A 20,305-nucleotide genomic window follows, 5' to 3' on the forward strand; every position below is an offset into this window, starting at 1 on the left:
GAGGTGATCCAGTGGTTAAGCTGCTAGCCCGTGACTTGGGAAATCCAGGTCAACTCCTTGTTCTGCACACACTTCCTGTGGGACCTGAGGCTGCTCAGGCTTTTCTTACGGGGGATACAGCTTCTCCTTACTCGTGTCTCTCTAGTAGGTGTGGAACACAACAAATACACCAGAGACTGTGAGGCACTGCAGAACTGACAGCCATGTAAATACTTGTGGTAGGATACAGTGATCTGACAAGTGAGTGCAACTGAACTTGACTAGAATCTCTGCACTGGAAAAACAAAAGCCTAAAATTAAAGTCTGGAATCAAAGAATGGAGTGACTTCCTCTATTTCCAATTCCACATATCTAGCATCTGTTTTCCTTTTCTGGCTTCTCCCTCAAGAGGAAGTTGATCTAATTTTCCTGTTCAAATTAGCATTATAAGTAGAAATGGTCTGGGACTTCTGTCATACTTGTAAATGCATCATGATTTTGCATTTGCTGCGATAGTTTAAAAATAAACCACAATCAGGTGTACTGCAGGTGCACATGCACACACGGCCAGTTTCTCGACAGTTTCATCAAATGTTCTGAAAATGATGATTTTGGACACTTTAGGCCAGTCGCTTCCAAATCGGATTCCTGTTCATGGCTTTTCGGTGCCTGAAGCACTTTGTTAGGGAGTCCCTGGCCCCTAGGCCTGCATGTGTTTGGGGTGGCAGTGGCACTTTGCAGGCCATGGGGAATGCCGGGTGACGCCTACCTGGCCCCACAGGAAGTGTGTCGGCGTTTGTAAGTCAGGCTTCGCGTCACCCGCGTGTGACCCTGCAGCTTTTTGAGCCAGCTGGAGCACGGCCGGAGCTGTTTTGGTCGTCTCCACGTAGCTTCAGCTGCTACTGTTGGAGAAATACAGAGAAATGGCTCGGGTGAGCTGGTATCTGCTGCTCCCCTCCCTCTCTAGTGTCCCCCTGCACTGCAGGCACTTCAGGAAGGAAGGAAGAAATAGAAGTTTTGGTACTGGTTTGCTCTGTAACTGATACCTGTTATCATATTTTTGTGGTTCCAGTATCATTGGCAATTAAAATTGTGTTCTTTACTCTGTGTCCGTAGCAAGAGTTGTACAAGAATCTTTTTATTTTCTACTGATAGGAAAGGATAAAGTTATAAAATAAAAAATTGAAAGCTATTCATTTTCTGGCTTAGTGTCAGTCTTACCAAGGCCATGCATAGTACATATGAATCTTTCATGGATATGGAACATTGTCTGTTAATGTTTTGATAGCTGAACTTTTTGTGTGTACCTGAAGTTATTAAGGAAAAAATGGACAGAAGAGGTGTATTTTTTCTTTAGCAGCAAGTCAAATGCTACTTTGCCATTTAAAAATCCCTCAGAGTTTCTTTAAAAGGATAAATACCCAGAAACTCTGGATGTGGTGATCCAGAATAATCGACCAAATCCTCAGATTCTCACATGGCTGTTCTTAAAGTTCACCTTTGTAATGGTTGAGATAGTGAATTCCTAACTGCACATAAGATGTGACGTATCCAGCTTTCTATTTGAGCAACCAAATAAATGCCTATTTTCAGAGGTGATGAGTAATCACAGGCCAATGAGCATACAGAGCATATGTACAAAAATTTGTATCTGGATAGATCATGTGTGCTAGATAAACCTTGAAGATAATTTTGTAGAACTAATCTGGAAAGTGGTGTAGCAATTCTGTAGACTGTACTTTGATAAATGCTGAAAAATAATGCTGATTTCTTTTTCATGTTTCTGCAGGTGAAAAAGGTGTGAGGGTTGAACTTAATAAACCTTCTGACTCGGTTGGGAAAGACGTTTTATAAGCCTTTGATTTAGCAACTCCCCTTGCTATTCTCCCTGATATATCTTGATGCTATCTATTAACTTTTGAATGTGAATAACAAGATAAAGGAAAATCAACAACAAACCAACATTTTAATAAAGAAGCAAACAGTGTTTCAATGTTGCATCAAATAGAAGATTTTTTGACTGCTGAAGCATTGTACTATGTGATTGTGACTCCAGGCCTGTGACTGCTTATGTGAAGAAGATAAGCAATCAGTATGAAACAGCATATGCATCTGGACATAAACAAGTGCCCTACATAGAATTTGTTCATCCTTATATTTTGCCAGACCTGTCATCCAGCTGAATCCAATTCATCTCTCCCTTTTTTTATATGGTAAAAGTTTGAATTTTGGGTAATTTTTGTATGACCAGGTACAGTTTATCAAAATTGAGTCTTAAAGAAAAAAAAAAAGAAAAAAAAAGAAAAACAGGGAAAAAAAGAAAAAAAAATTACAGTATTCTCCAAAATAACATGAATCTATTTTTGTAAAACTGTTCATACTGTTCTCCTCTGCCATGAAAGACCTAATTTAATATAAGGGTTGCCAGTAACTGATAATCACTTTAATTTTCTTTACACCTTAAGTCAGAAAAGGAGCACTTTAATTACCAGCTAAAAACCTGATTGTTTTATATCATATCTCACACTAATCTTAACTTTTAAAAATTGCTGCTGTATTGTTTTTTGACTATGTCCTCTTGAACATTATTAACAGAAGCAAATCAGTATCTTGCTATTAGTAACATTCAGTTTGTGGTTTTGTATGTTGATTCCACAGAGGGGAAGTTTCAGTCTCTGTTTTTTTTGGTTTTGTTTTGTTGTTGTTGGGTTGGGGTTTTTGGGTTTTGTTTTGTTTTTAAGTGACTGGCACTAAGTGAACTTGACACTATCGGTTGCTGTCATTGGCTTTGGGGACCTGGTAAATACCATCAAGTTACAAGAACATACAAGGGCTTTCCTAGGCTATTAGAGGTACCCAGAACCTCCTTATGTACTTGACAGAAAACTTTGAGCTTTCTCCCCTTTCTAAAGAATGCTTGCCATCCCCTTTTCCTTTGTATATAAGTTAATAGAATATCTAAAATTTGCTTTTTAAAAAATTTCCTTTCCAAATGTTGGTGTCCCGTGCAGTCTTTAAGTTGACACCTTGATCTATTATATAGTATCAAGGAAATGGTTGGCACACTGAAGCTGAAGTGCATCACTGTAGGCTCCTTGTGCAATACACCTTTAGATTTTCACTGTGCTGAAGGATTTCCCCTAAAAGGCGCTGGCCTTTGATCAATACTGAGATATATATTTAGTAAGAAAACCTTTACTTTCTTTTACATTGTTTTCATTCTTTTGAAGGAGAAGGGGACATCACAGAATAAAAATGACGTGAGAAACTTTGATACTCTTAATTTTAAGAAATAGATGTTTTGGACACTGTTTTTTTTTCTTCTTTTTCCTGAGCTTTAAAAGCTTCAGAAAACAAAAGCAAACCTATAAAAGACAGCATTCATATTTACAGGAGTTTGGGGGTTCATCAACTTACCCACTGCAGTTTTCTATCTGTCCCTTATTTCCTTACTTAGCCAAAACAATGTGAGTGTACAGAAATATTTCTGTATATATTACAACTTGTGACAATTTTAGCATCTGTATAGTTTGTATTCAATTAGAGACCTTTTCTATGGAAAGCTCAGTAATTTTTTATTAAAAAGATTACTATTGTTCATGTAAAACATGAAAAAGCTAATTGTTTAATAACAAACTGACAGAAAGGGGAAAAATTCAGTAATGGTATATCATTTAGGAGAACCAACAGAAATCCCAGTTTTGTTTTGATTTTGCTTTTCCTTTTCTTTAATAAGTTCTTGCCCTTTACAGTACTCTTCCTCTTTCCTCATTTCTTCCCAGAGAGAGAAAAAAAAAAAGAAAAAAATAAAAAAAAAAATACAGGATTCCTTTACTGTAAGTGCCTCTGCCAACCTGGCCAAGGAGTGCAAATCTTCGTTACTGTCTTGTCTGCCGTGCATTTAGGCTATCAATGAGACAAGCAAAAAAGCCACCTCTTCTACTTCATCTTCTTTGATACTACTTCAATGGAGGTTTGGTTGGTTTTGATTTAGAAATGTACAGCATAAGCCTTTAAACTCTTTTCAGTCCCTCTGTAATTCAAACTTTTGCAGTTACACAACGTATCAAATTCTAATCACACTGTAGGTTTGTGCTTGCCAGACAGGTTTAAAAAGTGCTTAACTTTTCACTCCATGTAAGTCATTGCAATAGGGTCAACAAATCAGGTCAGCCATTTCTTCAATGTCCTTTAGGAACTGTTCATTTCATGTCGGTTGAATATTCAGTCTTGAGCATCACCAAGCAGGTCCTTGTTTTAAAAATATTTTTTAAACTGTCTTATGATCTGTATGTGTCTAGTCCTGGTTAAAGATAAAGCTTCATAATGCTATTTTTATTCATGATATTAGCCAGCTGTAAAATATGAGACCTTTATCTATAGCAGGCAAAGAAATTCAGGATTCATTTACAGGTTGCCTATAAAGTTGTGTAATTTGAAAAGCAGTGTTCATTATGAAAGAGCTCTCAAGTTGCTTGTAAAGCTAATCTAATTAAAAAAAAGATGATGTATAAAGGTTCTTGAAAACAATGTGGTTATTTGTGATCTATGTGACTTTTAAAAACTGCTCCGTAGTAACTAATTTATAACTGCCCCTGAGAAAGGGGGCAGGTGGATTTTTGTGCTTTACATCAGAGCTGGTTTTACTCTAGAGGAGGGTCTGTTTCTTTTTGAACTGTCCTAATTATGTGGGTGTGGCGATCATTTTTCATGTGATGGACTTTCTCCATCAAAAACAGCATCAGGTTTTGACCAGCTGGAGTAATGACCTACAGAGAGGCAGTTCTTGGTTTTCACCACTTTCTGATGTGTGCAAGAGGTACAAATTAAAAGTCCCCTTCAGATAGGCTTTAGTAAGGTTTAATGGGAGCTCTTCAATTTTAAATGGCTCCTAGTGAATAGTGAGCCCTCTGAGGATGGCCGGAGAGCAGTAGTGTGCAGAAGACAGCCCATACAGGATGCCACACCATTTCCCTGTGGTTTTCCATTGAGTCTCAAAGGGCTGTCAGATAATCAAGGAAGCATCTGAGTGGAGTGCCATTGCTCCAGCTCCTATAAAGCACTCCTATGTGCCCTTGTTTGTCTTTGCAGGCCCAGGAAGAGCTGCCTGGATCTCTGGGTGAATCTGCCAGCCGTAGTGCACCTTTTGGGACGCCAATCGATACCTGCTGGGCTCAGCTCTGCTCTAAGGTGGTGGTTTTTGTCAGTGTGCTAGGCTCATGCCTGTGTGCAGCAGCACTCACTCATCTGGTCCAGCGTGGATTGAGGCTTTTCCATGCTTCAGAGACATAGCTTAGGTTCTCTTGAAATACTCTCTTCCCCATCTTTCTCTTACGTTGAACAAGTTACGAGTCTAATAGCACTCACAACCATCCCGTGCAGATGCGATTTTTAATTACCACATTGTTGCGCACAGCGTGCAGGGGGATCAGTTTGCATTGCAAAGTCCAACGCCGCACCAGGGAACGATGAAGTCAGTCTTTTGGCTGTTGCTCTAAAGAAAGCCACTTGCGAATCTGACAGGAAGCTAGCTGACAGCCCGAGCACGGGAGGCAAGTATCGTATGTAAAACATCTGGCTGTGCTGGCCACTCTTAAGGTCAGGAGTGGAAAGACCACATCTCTAAGTCATGCTGATAAGTATAATCAGCCTGGAAAGTACCACTTTTGTGCCTGCTGAATCCTTTGAAGAAGAGGGGAGATTGCTAAATGACAAAAGCAAACTCAAAATCTGAAAAATCCGGAAGTCTAGCACATGTACTTTGCCTGTAGGCATGCAGATAGCTGCATGGACTTGCAAACGCGTAGTGGGAATTTATGAGTACTCAGCAGCAAAGACTTTGAAGACATTCATGGGACTTGCTTGGATTTGGATCTCATCTGCATTTTTGGGAGGTGGGTACGAATCTGCAGAAACTTTGGGGCTCTGACAATCGGCTTTCATATGAAATAACAATTTAGCCTTTTTTTCGTGAATGTGAAGTAAAACTTCAATGCGAATGATTGCTGCAAATGCACTGAAGCCTGTTTGTGCCATTACACCGCTGCAGGAGCTCTGCGAGGTGCCTGCTCAATCAGACCTGCCAGGTGGGAGCAGACAGCAGCTGAGAGAATGGGGTTCGAGGTCCTCTGCCCTACCAGACAAAACCCGTTCCAGAGAATTTGCTCTGTTGACTTTTGCAACCACTTACTCCGTTCCATCGAGCTTTTCCCTGTAGCTTTGAAGATGACTGAATGTAAGCACATTTATTCATTTCCCAAAAAAAGACAAGAAAGGAAAAAAAAAGCCCATAGCTCCCCCGCCTCCCTTGGAAGTGGAAGTAAAAAAGTGGAAGGAGCACATGAGATACAAATCACCAACCCACTGGGGATAAACTGAAGTCCTTACTTAGCATGACAGGGAGGAAGGAAGAGTTTAATAGAAATAGTAAAGTAGGACAGGAAGAGACTGATGCCTGAGCCCAAAATAAGAGGCACGTGGAGTGGGTGAGAGGAATATGGAACATAACCAAGCACAAATGTTATATTTGGACTGGTAACAGTTTGTGCATTTTTCAGGAAGGATTAATATAACTATCTTGTGAACAATATGGCAATAAATGCTGGAAAAGGTGACCAGGTAGTTTAGCTTATAAGCCAGCATCTTTGTGTGGCTGAAGGTTTGCAGGGCACAGCTCTCACGTGGGTGCTGAGGGTTGTAAAATACACGGGTGGGCTGCTCTGGGGCAGAGCCCAAACTGGAAACCCATTTTTGTCTTCAAATTTGGTTGGACACAGGAAACAAAATTTCATCTCAGAATGTGAGATGAAATGAGGTGAGAAAAAATTAAAGAAAAAAAACCCTCAAAACTAGCATAAATCTTGTGTGTTATAAATATACCTTGCTTGCATTAGTACATGTAAGCAAGCTTTAAAAATAATGAAGTTTTAAAAGTAATAAGGATTACATTGTAGTAGATGTAGATGACATGGTGAAACATAAGGCTAAAAATGTAAGAAAACTAGAATTTTGGACCCTGATTAATTGCTGCTGCAATCTAGAGAAGGTTTTTCATTAAAAAACAAACAAACAAAAAACACTAGTTTTAGAACAAACTAAACACAACCAGCCCCAAACCTGACAAATACAATCTCAACTGTTGGTGACTGCAGTGCCTTGAGTTCCTGGAGCTGAAAGGTATTTCAGAACTGTTTTTATTTGAGCACTTGGCAGCATCTTCGGACATCAAGGAGTAACCATTTCTCCAAGGAAAATGTGGTTCTGGAAACCACTAACATTTGGTAAAGAGACACAGGGCCACGTGTAATAACTGGATCTGTTTTCTGAGATGAGAACCCAGCTGACACTGCTCCTTTCAGCGAAGATGGTGTGCCAACAACAAAACACAAAAAGTTTCAGCTGCCAGCGTGGGCATATTTATTTTCCCTTTACTTCCCCTTCCCCAGCCGCAATATAATAATGGGCACATGTTCTGCACAGTCACATTTTAAAGCACAAGCAAGAAGTGTAGTAGTAGCTTAACTCTCTTTGGACCTTAAGTTTTGTTCTATGTAGAACTCTAAAGGGACGTAGGTAACAATTTCTAAACTTCTTACGTTATTTTTTTTTCCTCGTGTGCACTGTGAGAATATATATTTTTTTCTTTTTAAAGCTTTATTTTAAATAGCACGAGTAGGAAGCAACTTTACGTAGCTAAGAGCCACAATTTTGTATGAAATAATCTGCAAGGGAGTGTATTTACAGTAAAAATTAGGCTTCTACAAAACCTCTTTTTTTTTTTTTTTTTTTTTTTTTTTTTTTTGCGTGATCATTTTCACTTATGACTCAGCAAACCTGCCCGCATTAGCTGCTATCTGTAGGGCACGTAGCAGGAATGCAGGAACACGTCGGGAACCTCGGAGCGAGTTAGAGGGAAGCAACAGCGAGCAGCGGGGTCCCCCTAGTGCTGCCACCGGCAAGAGGGGGCCCGCGCTGCTGCTTGAGCTTGCAGCAGCCACAGGGGGGGCGTTTGGGCTGGGAGGCTTTTGTTGTTGCAAGCTCTTCTTTAGGTCCTTGTGAGGCTGCTTCACCTTGATGTCACCCGCAGCCTTACATCCACTGCGGCTGGGGATGAAGGAGCAGGGAGCAGAGGAGGCAGTGGTCGCACCTCCAGCACTAACAGGAGGCTTGAAAGTTTGTTCCAGCAGCCTTGGGCAAGAGTGCATGGAGAACAGCAGCCCTGCCCAGCGTGCCCGGTGCCATTTCTGCCCGTGCACTTGCCTGGGGTGCCCTGCACGCTTTTGGATCCTTGTCTTTGTCCAAGGAGAGCCCTGGTTTCCAGGCGGCGTTGAGTCCCGAAGCGTTGTCCCAAGCACTGTCAGCTGACCTGCAGGCGTTTCCACTTCTACCCTCATGTGGGCAGTGGATTGAATCATAAAATACTTGGCTGAGGGAAATATTTGAGGTTGCTGGGCGATTCCAGGAGGTCAAGTGGTAGCTAAGCCCTTGAGCGAGGAGAACACAAAAATGCCTAGAGAAGAGCCTGTGACACGTCCTAGCCAGGAGCATTGCCTCTGGCTGCCGCTTCGAGCCCCACATCCCTGCTGTTGGACACCCAGGAGCAATTTCACATGAAGCTTGGGTAGGGACCGACTCCAGGAGACTGGAAACTGGTGCAGGATCCACAAGCAGAGCATCTAGCTGCAAATCTGAAAATGGCAACACTTCAACACAGAAACAAGTGCCTGTGCCCACATGTCCTAGCGTGGGCTGGGATCGACACATCATACAACAACCCAGTGCTGGGGATGCTTGCCCAACAGCAGAGACTTCGGCTCCCTCTGCCCTTTCTGAAGAAGTTAATGCCCATTTCTCTCGGTTTCTGCTCCAGGGTGGGCACAGACTGACCATGACCCTACAAATGGTTCAGTGCCTGCACTGCTAGCAGTGCAAAGCCTTACTTTTAGTGGGGGAGAGTTCAGCTACAGCAGAGTCCTGAGGGACTTCTGTTGATTCCCTGAGGAAATTCAACATTTCTAGAGCATGTAAAGGAATGAGGAGGAAGTCTGGATTAAGGCCATTTTAGGCATCTTCCTCCAACCTCAGGTGTCCTCGTTGTTTCTGGCGAATGCTGGCATCCAAAATGCCTTGCAAAAAGCTCCAACGCCATTACTTACTACTTGGGACATGCGTCTGCTTTGACAAAACTGCATTTCAAGAAGCAAGTGCCTGCACAAATGTTAGCAGTAAAACCTCTTGGGTGGTGTCCTCTTAACTCTGTGAAATTGCCGGGGAAGTGCTGCCAGATAGCTTGAAAAGTCTTTTGGGGATTTGCGGTGCCTGAAGTCCCTCCCACTTCCTGCCATCAGATGCTTTTCCTGCCTCCTAAGTCTCTTCTAGGTACATTCCAAGTTGGTTACATCTAAGCTTTAATTCACGTCATCTGAAGCACCGATAATCCTGGCTCCCCCTCCACGGCTCACTGAAGAAGCAACAATTAAAAATTTGCCTTTCCAGCCAGGCAGTGAGGAGCAGTGATGCAGCTGCCCACTCCTTTGCCAGGCTTGGCAGGGCACAGCTTCCTTTCACCTTTTTTTCCTGCGTGTCATGCCACATGCCCGGCTCCTCCTGAGGTCTCTGATGCACAGGCTGGAGTTTTGTCCCTCCAGGATGTAGACAAGGTGGGGGCGGTGAGGAGAGCTGCCTGTGCTGAACCTTGCAGTCAGAGAAAAAAAGCAGCAAAACAAAAGCAGCAGCTGGAAAAAAGCCGATGGCTGGAGATGGTGTGAGCACTGCTAGGCTGTTCCACTGTGAGGGCAAGATGGATCTTAACTGCATTCAGCTGTGATTTCCATCCATCCCGAAGTGCTCATGGGGTTGTAAGACAGAATATCAGGACTGTGAAGGTGGGAAGTGGCTCCTGGAGAAGGTCTGGTACAGATCCCTACTCCTGAGCAGTCACCCTGACCCAGCTGCTCAGTCAGGGTTTGTCTTCAAGGAGGGAGACTCCAACACCTCTGGGCAAACTCTGAATCAGAATCATTAAGGTTGGAAAAGCCCTACAAGATCATAATGTCCAACCATCTCCCTACAGGGATGATCACCTCCCTGGTCCTGCTGGCTACACCCTTCCTGATACAAGGAATGTTCCTCTGCAGGTGTGTCCTCTACACCCCACACCCAGCAGCCCTCACTTGCCCCACTGCCTCCCATGTGGCTGCTGCCCCAAGCCCCTTGGTACCAAAAGGACGCACACAGGTTGTGTAGGGATGATCTTTATTGAGCTGGGAGAAGTGGTCTGCTACCAACAGAAATTTTCCAGAGTCTCCCAGCCAGCTCTGCTGCACACGCGTGCTCCTGCTGTCCTCTGTGGAGCAACAAAGCAGAGCCACGTCCTTTGGGATGCCAGTGGCACCTCAGGGAGGATGGAAAAGGAGACTTCTCCTCAGAGGTCCTCATGAGATGAATGGCGAGTCCCCGCTGGCTGTTGTTCTGGCTGGGCGTGGGCAGCCCAGCAGGGGACAGCTGGCATTGTTGGTGGTGCCCACGCAGGGAGGAGGTGTTCAGGGCGATGTCGGCATCCAGTTGTCAGGGGAGATGCCTTCAGCGCAGCGAGAGCCTTCGGAGGGCTGAGGTGTGTCCTGCCTCACCGGCTCGCTGTCAATCTGAAGAGAATTGACCGTCAGGTGGCTGAAAATGCTGTGCCACAATTATTAGCCAGGCACTTCCTTCCACCTGCCTCTTTTCCCAGTGCGATGCCTACCCTCTCACGGGCCTGAAGGTCCTAAGCCCAAGGGCTACCCCAGCAGGTCATGGGCATTCCCTGGCCACTGCCATCTTACAGGGCCGTGGGTGGTGGCCGGGCCACGCGCCCCTTTCCCTGGGTCATGGGCTCCTCCTATGGGGCAACCCCCAGCCACGGGTCCCGAGCTCCTCTCCCCCCTTCTCCTGGAGCATCAGCCTCCCCAAACCCATGGCCAGCAGCACTCACTTGCCGCGCTGCCTTTCCTGTCACCGGTACACAGGATGCACGCTCTAGATGAATTTGTGGAGGGGACGCACGGGGGCTGTTCTTCTCCCATGCTTGTTTTGCGCCTTCTTCCTCCGACGTGGCAGCCCAAGCTGTTGCAGGCGGAGCTGGTAGAGGCGCTTCAGGCACCTCACCATGATGGCAGCGTTGGCCTCCATCCGGCAGAGCAAGGCGCCATCATCCAGAGCGTCCTTTCCCCGGCGGTCTGTCCAAAAGGAAGCTGAGGCCCGCCGGCCCGTGCCCTGGAAGCAACAAGAGAAGCGGCACAGTGAAGGGCAGGGACGAGGGCTCACGAGGTGGCGAATTGTCCTGCTGGGCTCGGCTTCCTCCGGAGCTTCCAGCCTCGTAGGACTGCTCCGGGCAGCCGTGGGGGCTCGCCACAGGCTGGCCCTTTCCTGCACGCGGCATCTCCAGCACTCACCTGTCTGAGGCGTCTCTTTACTCTTCTCCAGAGGCTGTGGGCAAGCAGCCCCACGCCAAGGAAGCAGATGGTGTCCCAGTGAGTGCACAGCAGCCAGACTCTCCCGCCCAGGACAAGGTGTTCCCAGAAGTGGAGCAGGGGGTAGGGCAGGTCGGAGGGCTGGCGCTCGGTGCCGACGGGACGTAGCTTTGGGCCCTCTGAAGGGTCCACGGAGTTCAGCCTGAGCCGGATCCAGCTGGGGCAGCTGGAAAGGCCGAGGCTGCAGGGCCAGTTGGAGACCTGGTGCTTGGCGCCTAGGCTCCGGCTGACCCTGACCCTTTCCCAGCAGTGGTGGCCGCAGAGGCCAAGGCCACATGCCTGGAACACAGCCACGGCCAGAGCCGTGACCAGGAGGAGAGCCAGGATGAACTTCATGCTGCTCTCTCCTGATGAACACAAATCGACACTGGGATGGCTGTCACGCTGAGCAGAGCTCCAGCAGTGACCACCAGCGCTAGCAGCAGAGACCAACAGCACTAGTGGCAGTGACTACCAGCACTAGTAGCAGTGACCAACAGCACTAGAGGCAGTGACCAACAGCACCAGTGGCAATCACCAGCAGCACTAGCGGCAGTGACCAACAGCACTAGCAGCGGTGCCCAGCCGCAGCCTGCTTTTATACCCAGCCCTGTCTGAGGTCACAGGGCCTGTCGCCTGGAGACGGGCAGGCAACAAAGGCCATGGTGAGGCTGGGGAGGATGCGGGCAGCTGGGCTTCGAAGCCTGCTGCTGCCACTGCAGTCTGCAGAGGGGGTCTGTCTGACCAGCGGGGCGGTGGGCCTGAGCCCCCTGTGTTTGGGACTGTGCCCTGGATTTCTCAGTGAGAGGGAGCCGTGGGCCGAGCCACATCCAGGCTGGGCAGCCGTGGCACGGTTCTCCTCAAAACCCTCTTGGGGGCAGAGCGGAAGCCCCTATCAAGAAGAAAGCCCCAAAATGGCTGTTGGTTGAATAAAATTGTAGAATCATTAAAGTTGGAAAACGTCTCCAAGATGATCTGCTCCAACCACCCCCCTACTACCATTGTCACCCACTAAATCATGTCCCTAAGCACCACGTTCAACCTTTCCTTAAAACCCCCCAGAGGGTTCGTGACGCCACCACCTCCCTGGGCAACCTGTCCCAGTGCCTGACTGCTCTTTCTGAGAAGAAATGTCTCCTCACTTCAACCTGAACCTCCCCTGGCACAACCTGAGGCCATTCCCTCTAGTCCTGTCACTAGTTATCTGTGAGAAGAGGCCTGTTGAGGGATTTTTGAAACAGCAAGAATCCCATGGCTTGCTATAGCTGAGCAAACCAAGCTACCAGGGCAACTATGAGAAGTTCCCATGACAGTGTTCCCACATCGCCCAATTGAGGAATTCAGAAAAATGTTGTTACCAGTAGCTGGCTTCAAGGACAAGGTCTATGTGACTGCTTATCACAAGGGCGTTGTTTTCTTGCAGGTGGGCTTGTTTTCTTGTAGTTGTTTGTCTGAGTGCTTTTGACCAATAATCTTGTGTGAAACACTGTCCACCCCTGTTAAGTTCACTATAAAAGTTAGGCTATTCGGGCAATAAAATGAAGCTTGCTGATCACTCATATTGAGTGTCCCTGTCTTCCTTCCGTCGACAACAAATGGTGCCCAAACAGGGATCCTGCTGGGGTTGAACCTGCGAGCCACGGATCGACGGAATATGGGAACCGGTCCTGCAACACAGCTCAGGAGGTGAAAGGGATGAAAACGCTGAATCCCCGCACCCGGGAGCTCCTATAGAGGGTCCCGCCAGCCACGCATCGCCAAGGTCTTGCAAAGGCTGCAACAGTGCTGACATAAACAAAGGTATGGAGAGACAAGCGGCGTATGATCTGCTCAAGTGCTTTTTAGAAAAGTGGAGCACGTAGTGTATAGACTGCAAAAAGGAATCGTGGAGAGACACGGAAAAAGGAATCGCGGAGGGACGCGGAAAAGGGAATCGCGGAGAGATGCGGAAAAAGGTATTGCGGAGAGACGCGGGAAACGGAGCCGCGGAAAACGCGGGAAATTGAAGTAATCGCGGTGCGATGCGGGACATCCGAGATCGAGTTGCTACAGGAGACCAGAGGCGTCAGTGGACAACGGCAGCCGACCCTCACCGTGTGGCGAGTCGGCACAGAGCAGAGGGACGGACATCAGGACCCTGCAGCCTGTCTGACGTAACCATGGAGGCAGCGGCGGCTGTGCTGCTTCTCTCTGGCATTCTCTTCATAAGAGGTTTATCTTGCACTGCAAAAAAGACTATTCATCCCCAGATCAGTGTTATAACTATGTTTCTGGATAACATTCCGTGGGGTTGCCACATTCTACGGATTACTAATGACGACTTAGCTCTATTGCGGGGCAGGAGTGCAGAGACACGGATTACACTGCCAAATGACCACCGGCAGGCTCTTTCACAAACAGCTTCTAAGGTTGCAGCCGGCACTGCCTGCAGCCGTATAGCAGACGTTACACTCTCTTTCCTAACTAGTAATCATGTGTCTCATCCATTTGTGGTGAATGGTCAGTGGCAAAAAGAAAATGGGGAGAGTAAGGGGCGACAAAGACAGAAACGGTACCAGGAGGATGCCACTGACACTAACAGCACGGGTAATAGGAGTAGTATAAGTGACACAGGTGCAGGGCGGCGGTGGGCGCTGCCACGCTGCAGGGCACTCTGCCTGCTGCTCGCCCTCACCGGCCTGTGCACTGCTGCCGACGGTGCTAGAGCAAAATGTGAAGACTGCTCAGATGGCAGTGATGAGAGTGCTTGTGTGAAGAAGACGTGTGCTGAATCTGACTTTGTGTGCAACAGTGGTCAGTGTGTGCCAAACAGATGGCAGTGTGATGGGGATCCGGACTGTGAAGATGGGTCTGATGAGAGTGCTGAGCTGTGTCATATGAGAACATGCCGGGTAAATGAAATCAGCTGTGGTCCTCAGTCAACCCAGTGTATCCCAGTGTCCTGGAAATGGGATGGTGGAAAAGACTGTGACAGAGATCCTGATTGCAAGGATGGAAGTGATGAAATTAACTGCCCTTCTTGGACCTGCAGGCCAGACCAGTTCAGATGTGAAGATGGGAACTGTGTCCATAGGAGTAGGCAGTGCAGTGGTATGAGAGACTGTCTGGACGGCACTGATGAAGCAAACTGTAACAATGTTATTCAGTGCTCTGGACCTGGCAAATTCAAGAGCAGAAGTGGATAATGCATAGATATCAATAAAGTGTGTAACCAGCAGAGAGACTGCAAGGACTGGGGTGATGAGCCCCTGAAGGAATGCATCATAAATGAATGTGACTGTCCAGCTGGGTTTGAGTTTGTAGACAAGAGAAACTGTGGAGATATCGATGAATGCCAAAACCCTGGTATCTGTAGTCAAATCTGTATCAACCTGAAGGGTGGCTACAAATGTGAATGTAGCCGTGGATATCAGATGAATCCTGTTACAGGAACCTGGAAAGGGCCATACGGGTATAGAAATACAAATAACACCTGTGATTACAATGACGCTGCTAAGCAGGGTTTGGGGGTTTATGGCACGGAGACAAGGGGTAACAACTACAGTGTTTGGAACAATTGTACAGCTTTGGCCTTACCTCCTGATATTTTTCTGATTTGTGGGGATAGGGCCTGGCAAGGTATCCCTGCAAATGCTATCAGATGTCCATGTTACTTAGATAAACTCATTGTATTTGCTCCTAGCTTGTTACAGTTGCGTGAGATCACCAGACATAAATGGGCATTGCTCGCACCGGATTGCAATGATAATGCTGAATTGTGTGGGGTTGCAGCTAGAGCAGCATTGGCAATTTTAGTGCCTGGAGTGGCATCTGCAGCCACACGTAACAACTTAGAAAAATTGGTATGCTGGGCTGAGAAGCAAGCCTATGCCACGACAGATATACTTGAGGAGATGTTACCAGATCAAAATAGTCTGCAACATGTGCTTTTACAGGATCAAGCTGCTATTGACTACTTGTTTTTGGCTCAAAGGAATGGGTGTGAGGACTTTAAGGGAATGTACTGTTTAAACCTTTTTGATCATAATGAGTCAATTCACAAATCCATTACTTTCCTGAAAGACCACATGAGAAAGATTCAATATGGTATCAATCCTTTCAATCAATGGTTCACTGATTTGTTTGAAACAATGCATAGATGGTTACTGGGATTAGTCAAAGAGGGATTAAGGATTCTGTTTGCTGTGGTGTCAATCATCATTGCATGTGGTATTATGATAAATGTGGTTAAAGGGTTACTTGCAAAAATGTTATATTGGGCGTGGTTTGCTCAAAAAAGAAAAAAAAAAGGGGGGGAATTGTTGAGGGATTTTTGAAACAGCAAGAATCCCATGGCTTGCTATAGCTGAGCAAACCAAGCTACCAGGGCAACTATGAGAAGTTCCCATGACAGTGTTCCCACATCGCCCAATTGAGGAATTCAGAAAAATATTGTTACCAGTAGCTGGCTTCAAGGACAAGGTCTATGTGACTGCTAATCACAAGGGCGTTGTTTTCTTGCAGGTGGGCTTGTTTTCTTGTAGTTGCTTGTCTGAGTGCTTTTGACCAATAATCTTGTGTGAAACACTGTCCGCCCCTGTTAAGTTCACTATAAAAGTTAGGCTATTCGGGCAATAAAATGAAGCTTGCTGATCACTCATATTGAGTGTCCCTGTCTTCCTTCCGTCGACAACAGAGGCCGGCCCCCAGCTCCTCACACCTTCCTTTCAGGCAGTTGCAGAGAGCAATGAGGTCTCCCCTGAGCCTCTTCTTCTCCAGACTAAACAACCCCAGTTCCCTCTGCCGCTCCTCACAGGCCTTGTGCTCCAGGCCTTTTGCCAGCTTCGTAGCCCTTCTCTGGACACGCTCCAGGGCCTCGATGTCCTTCTTGTAGCAAGGGGCCCAAAATTGAACACAGCACTTGAGGTGCGGCCTCACCAGAGCAGAGCACAGGGGGACGATCACCTCCATGCTCCTGCTGGCTACACCATTCCTGATACAAGCCGGGCATGCTGGATGTCTTTCTGGCTACCTGGGCTCACTGCCGGCTCATGTTCAGATGAGCATCGACCCTCCCCGATCCCTTTCCTCTGCTCAGCTTTCGAGTCACTCTGTCCCAAGCCTGTAGCACTGCATGGGGTTGTTGTGGCCAAAGCAGAGGACCCGGCCCTTAGCCATGTTGAACCTCAACCCCTTGGCCTCTGCCATTGATCCAAACTTTCCAGGTCCTTATGCAGAGCCTCCAAATGTACAGTGTTGTGAAGTAGGAGTGGAGTTAGTCTGGAATTAGTCCCCAGGGCCATGACTCTCGGGGTCCTGGGCACTCACCAGCCACTGCCACCTCCCAGGGCCATGGGCACCCCCAGGAAACCTCAGTGGGACACGGGCACCCTGCCAGGATGTGGTCTCTCCTCCTGGGGCATGGGCGCCTGGGCGGCACCTCGCAGCTCTTCTCTCCCAGCCCAGCTCCCTCATTCCTCTGCAGGTGTGTTCTCTGCACCCCACACCCAGCAGCCCTCACTTGCCCCACTGCCTCCCATGTGGCTGCTGCCCCAAGCCCCTTGGTACCAAAAGGACGCACACAGGTTGTGTAGGGATGATCTTTATTGAGCTGGGAGAAGTGGTCTGCTACCAACAGAAATTTTCCAGAGTCTCCCAGCCAGCTCTGCTGCACACGCGTGCTCCTGCTGTCCTCTGTGGAGCAACAAAGCAGAGCCACGTCCTTTGGGATGCCAGCAGCACCTCAGGGAGGATGGAAAAGGAGACTTCTCCTCAGAGGTCCTCATGAGATGAATGGCGAGTCCCCGCTGGCTGTTGTTCTGGCTGGGCGTGGGCAGCCCAGCAGGGGACAGCTGGCATTGTTGGTGGTGCCCACGCAGGGAGGAGGTGTTCAGGGCGATGTCGGCATCCAGTTGTCAGGGGAGATGCCTTCAGCGCAGCGAGAGCCTTCGGAGGGCTGAGGTGTGTCCTGCCTCACCGGCTCGCTGTCAATCTGAAGAGAATTGACCGTCAGGTGGCTGAAAATGCTGTGCCACAATTATTAGCCAGGCACTTCCTTCCACCTGCCTCTTTTCCCAGTGCGATGCCTACCCTCTCACGGGCCTGAAGGTCCTAAGCCCAAGGGCTACCCCAGCAGGTCATGGGCATTCCCTGGCCACTGCCATCTTACAGGGCCGTGGGTGGTGGCCGGGCCACGCGCCCCTTTCCCTGGGTCATGGGCTCCTCCTATGGGGCAACCCCCAGCCACGGGTCCCGAGCTCCTCTCCCCCCTTCTCCTGGAGCATCAGCCTCCCCAAACCCATGGCCAGCAGCACTCACTTGCCGCGCTGCCTTTCCTGTCACCGGTACACAGGATGCACGCTCTAGATGAATTTGTGGAGGGGACGCACGGGGGCTGTTCTTCTCCCATGCTTGTTTTGCGCCTTCTTCCTCCGACGTGGCAGCCCAAGCTGTTGCAGGCGGAGCTGGTAGAGGCGCTTCAGGCACCTCACCATGATGGCAGCGTTGGCCTCCATCCGGCAGAGCAAGGCGCCATCATCCAGAGCGTCCTTTCCCCGGCGGTCTGTCCAAAAGGAAGCTGAGGCCCGCCGGCCCGTGCCCTGGAAGCAACAAGAGAAGCGGCACAGTGAAGGGCAGGGACGAGGGCTCACGAGGTGGCGAATTGTCCTGCTGGGCTCGGCTTCCTCCGGAGCTTCCAGCCTCGTAGGACTGCTCCGGGCAGCCGTGGGGGCTCGCCACAGGCTGGCCCTTTCCTGCACGCGGCATCTCCAGCACTCACCTGTCTGAGGCGTCTCTTTACTCTTCTCCAGAGGCTGTGGGCAAGCAGCCCCACGCCAAGGAAGCAGATGGTGTCCCAGTGAGTGCACAGCAGCCAGACTCTCCCGCCCAGGACAAGGTGTTCCCAGAAGTGGAGCAGGGGGTAGGGCAGGTCGGAGGGCTGGCGCTCGGTGCCGACGGGACGTAGCTTTGGGCCCTCTGAAGGGTCCACGGAGTTCAGCCTGAGCCGGATCCAGCTGGGGCAGCTGGAAAGGCCGAGGCTGCAGGGCCAGTTGGAGACCTGGTGCTTGGCGCCTAGGCTCCGGCTGACCCTGACCCTTTCCCAGCAGTGGTGGCCGCAGAGGCCAAGGCCACATGCCTGGAACACAGCCACGGCCAGAGCCGTGACCAGGAGGAGAGCCAGGATGAACTTCATGCTGCTCTCTCCTGATGAACACAAAGCAACGCAGGGATGGCTGTCACGCTGAGCAGAGCTCCAGCAGTGACCACCAGCGCTAGCAGCAGAGACCAACAGCACTAGTGGCAGTGACTACCAGCACTAGTAGCAGTGACCAACAGCACTAGAGGCAGTGACCAACAGCACCAGTGGCAATCACCAGCAGCACTAGCGGCAGTGACCAACAGCACTAGCAGCGGTGCCCAGCCGCAGCCTGCTTTTATACCCAGCCCTGTCTGAGGTCACAGGGCCTGTCGCCTGGAGACGGGCAGGCAACAAAGGCCATGGTGAGGCTGGGGAGGATGCGGGCAGCTGGGCTTCGAAGCCTGCTGCTGCCACTGCAGTCTGCAGAGGGGTGTCTGTCTGACCAGCGGGGCGGTGGGCCTGAGCCCCCCGTGTCTGGGACTGTGCCCTGGATTTCTCAGAGAGAGGGAGCCGTGGGCCGAGCCACATCCAGGCTGGGCAGCCGTGGCACGGTTCTCCTCAAAACCCTCTTGGGGGCAGAGCGGATGCCCCTATCAAGAAGAAAGCCCCAAAATGGCTGTTGGTTGAATAAAATTGTAGAATCATTAAAGTTGGAAAACGTCTCCAAGATGATCTGTTCCAACCACCCCCATAAAACCACTGTCACCCACTAAACCGTGTCCCTAAGCACCACGTCCAGCCTTTCCTTAAAACCCCCCAGAGGGTTCGTGACGCCACCACCTCCCTGGGCAACCCGTCCCAGTGCCTGACTGCTCTTTCTGAGCAGAAATGTCTCCTCACTTCAACCTGAACCTCCCCTGGCACAACCTGAGGCCATTCCCTCTAGTCCTGTCACTAGTTATCTGTGAGAAGAGGCCGGCCCCCAGCTCCTCACACCTTCCTTTCAGGCAGTTGCAGAGAGCAATGAGGTCTGCCCTGAGCCTCTTCTTCTCCAGACTAAACACCCCCAGTTCCCTCTGCCGCTCCTCACAGGACTTGTGCTCCAGGCCCTTCACCAGCTACTTAGCCCTTCTCTGGACACGCTCCAGGGCCTCGATGTCCTTCTTGTAGTGAGGGGCCCAAAACTGAACACAGTACTCGAGGTGCGGCCTCACCAGAGCAGAGCACAGGGGGACGATCACCTCCCTGGTCCCACTGGCTACACCGTTCCTGATACAAGCCAGGATGCCATCGGCCTTCCTGGCCACCTGGGCACACAGCTGGTTTATGTTCAGGTGAGCTTTGACCAGCAGCCCAAGATGCTTTTCTTCTGCACATCTTTCCAGCACAAACACTCATTGCCTCACAGTTTTTGAAATGACAGGTCTAAGACAAAAAAAAATGTGGATGAAATGATGCAAGCAATAGGGGATAGCTGGGACAGAGACAAGGCGAGATATTCAGGCCAAGCTGCTGCACCTTCTTAGAAACTTAATCTAGTCTTAAACGGGCTGGCAGAATCTAAAAGGGAAGTGAGGGATTAAGGGCATGACCTTCTTCCTTTTTTTTTTTTTTTTTAAAAAAAAAAAAAAAAAAAAAAAAAAGCTTTTACACACCTACAACACCCTACCCTGTCCTGAGCCTGTCACACCCGTTTGGCTCCCAAGCTTAGCCAAGGAGCAGGAGGTAAGCTTTTTTATTTTGTGACCCTCTCTGGCTCCTTACAGCTCAGTTCCGCCTCTCT

At 48.8% G+C, this 20,305-nt stretch overlaps 4 protein-coding genes across 5 annotated transcripts in view; 2 read left to right on the top strand and 2 right to left on the bottom strand.

Moving 5' to 3' along the window:
* The window catches only part of EGLN1 (egl-9 family hypoxia inducible factor 1), a 33,933-nt gene extending 29,424 nt beyond the window's left edge, over positions 1-4,509 (top strand). The window contains exon 5 of the mRNA XM_084513147.1: positions 1,769-4,509. Coding sequence (XP_084369273.1) covers positions 1,769-1,833 — 65 coding nt within the window. The 3' untranslated portion in view covers positions 1,834-4,509. The remainder of the gene's footprint in view (positions 1-1,768) is intronic.
* On the top strand, positions 1,832-14,916 carry LOC311433706 (uncharacterized protein). Its single transcript, XM_084513148.1, has 3 exons — positions 1,832-2,192; positions 5,071-10,115; positions 13,076-14,916. The coding sequence occupies exon 3, from the start codon at positions 13,487-13,489 to the stop codon at positions 14,648-14,650; it is 1,164 nt and encodes a 387-aa protein (XP_084369274.1). The 5' UTR covers positions 1,832-2,192; positions 5,071-10,115; positions 13,076-13,486; the 3' UTR covers positions 14,651-14,916.
* On the bottom strand, positions 10,556-13,058 carry LOC311433709 (uncharacterized protein). The gene is made up of 2 exons (XM_084513154.1): positions 11,409-13,058; positions 10,556-11,229 (listed from the first exon to the last, which is right to left on the bottom strand). Exons 1-2 carry the CDS (start codon positions 11,820-11,822, stop codon positions 10,993-10,995), a joined length of 651 nt encoding a protein of 216 aa, XP_084369280.1. The 5' UTR covers positions 11,823-13,058; the 3' UTR covers positions 10,556-10,992.
* A 2,426-nt stretch (positions 14,917-17,342) lies between the features above and the next one.
* LOC311435304 (uncharacterized protein) lies at positions 17,343-20,064 on the bottom strand. 2 transcript variants are annotated; one of them, XM_084516120.1, is made up of 3 exons: positions 18,223-20,064; positions 17,763-18,043; positions 17,352-17,436 (listed from the first exon to the last, which is right to left on the bottom strand). In XM_084516120.1, exons 1-2 carry the CDS (start codon positions 18,634-18,636, stop codon positions 17,807-17,809), a joined length of 651 nt encoding a protein of 216 aa, XP_084372246.1. In that variant the 5' UTR covers positions 18,637-20,064; the 3' UTR covers positions 17,352-17,436; positions 17,763-17,806. The 2 variants fall into 2 exon arrangements, with proteins under 2 accessions (XP_084372245.1, XP_084372246.1); XM_084516119.1 differs by having other exon boundaries at positions 17,343-18,043.
* Between the last annotated feature and the right edge of the window lie 241 nt (positions 20,065-20,305).

This window comes from Aythya ferina (genome assembly GCF_964211825.1).
Source record: "Aythya ferina genome assembly, chromosome: 3".
In the NCBI taxonomy this organism is placed as follows: domain Eukaryota; kingdom Metazoa; phylum Chordata; class Aves; order Anseriformes; family Anatidae; genus Aythya; species Aythya ferina.

What these genes read in the sequence shown, in the direction of transcription:
- LOC311435304 (XM_084516119.1), bottom strand. Translation starts at nt 18,636, where the DNA reads ATGAAGTTCATCCTGGCTCTCCTCCTGGTCACGGCTCTGGCCGTGGCT. An exon ending in TAAAGAGACGCCTCAGACAG is followed by an intron (nt 18,044 to 18,222) that starts GTGAGTGCTGGA and finishes TGTTGCTTCCAG; the next exon opens with GGCACGGGCCGGCGGGCCTC.
- LOC311433709 (XM_084513154.1), bottom strand. Translation starts at nt 11,822, where the DNA reads ATGAAGTTCATCCTGGCTCTCCTCCTGGTCACGGCTCTGGCCGTGGCT. An exon ending in TAAAGAGACGCCTCAGACAG is followed by an intron (nt 11,230 to 11,408) that starts GTGAGTGCTGGA and finishes TGTTGCTTCCAG; the next exon opens with GGCACGGGCCGGCGGGCCTC.
- LOC311433706 (XM_084513148.1), top strand. Translation starts at nt 13,487, where the DNA reads ATGCGGGACATCCGAGATCGAGTTGCTACAGGAGACCAGAGGCGTCAG.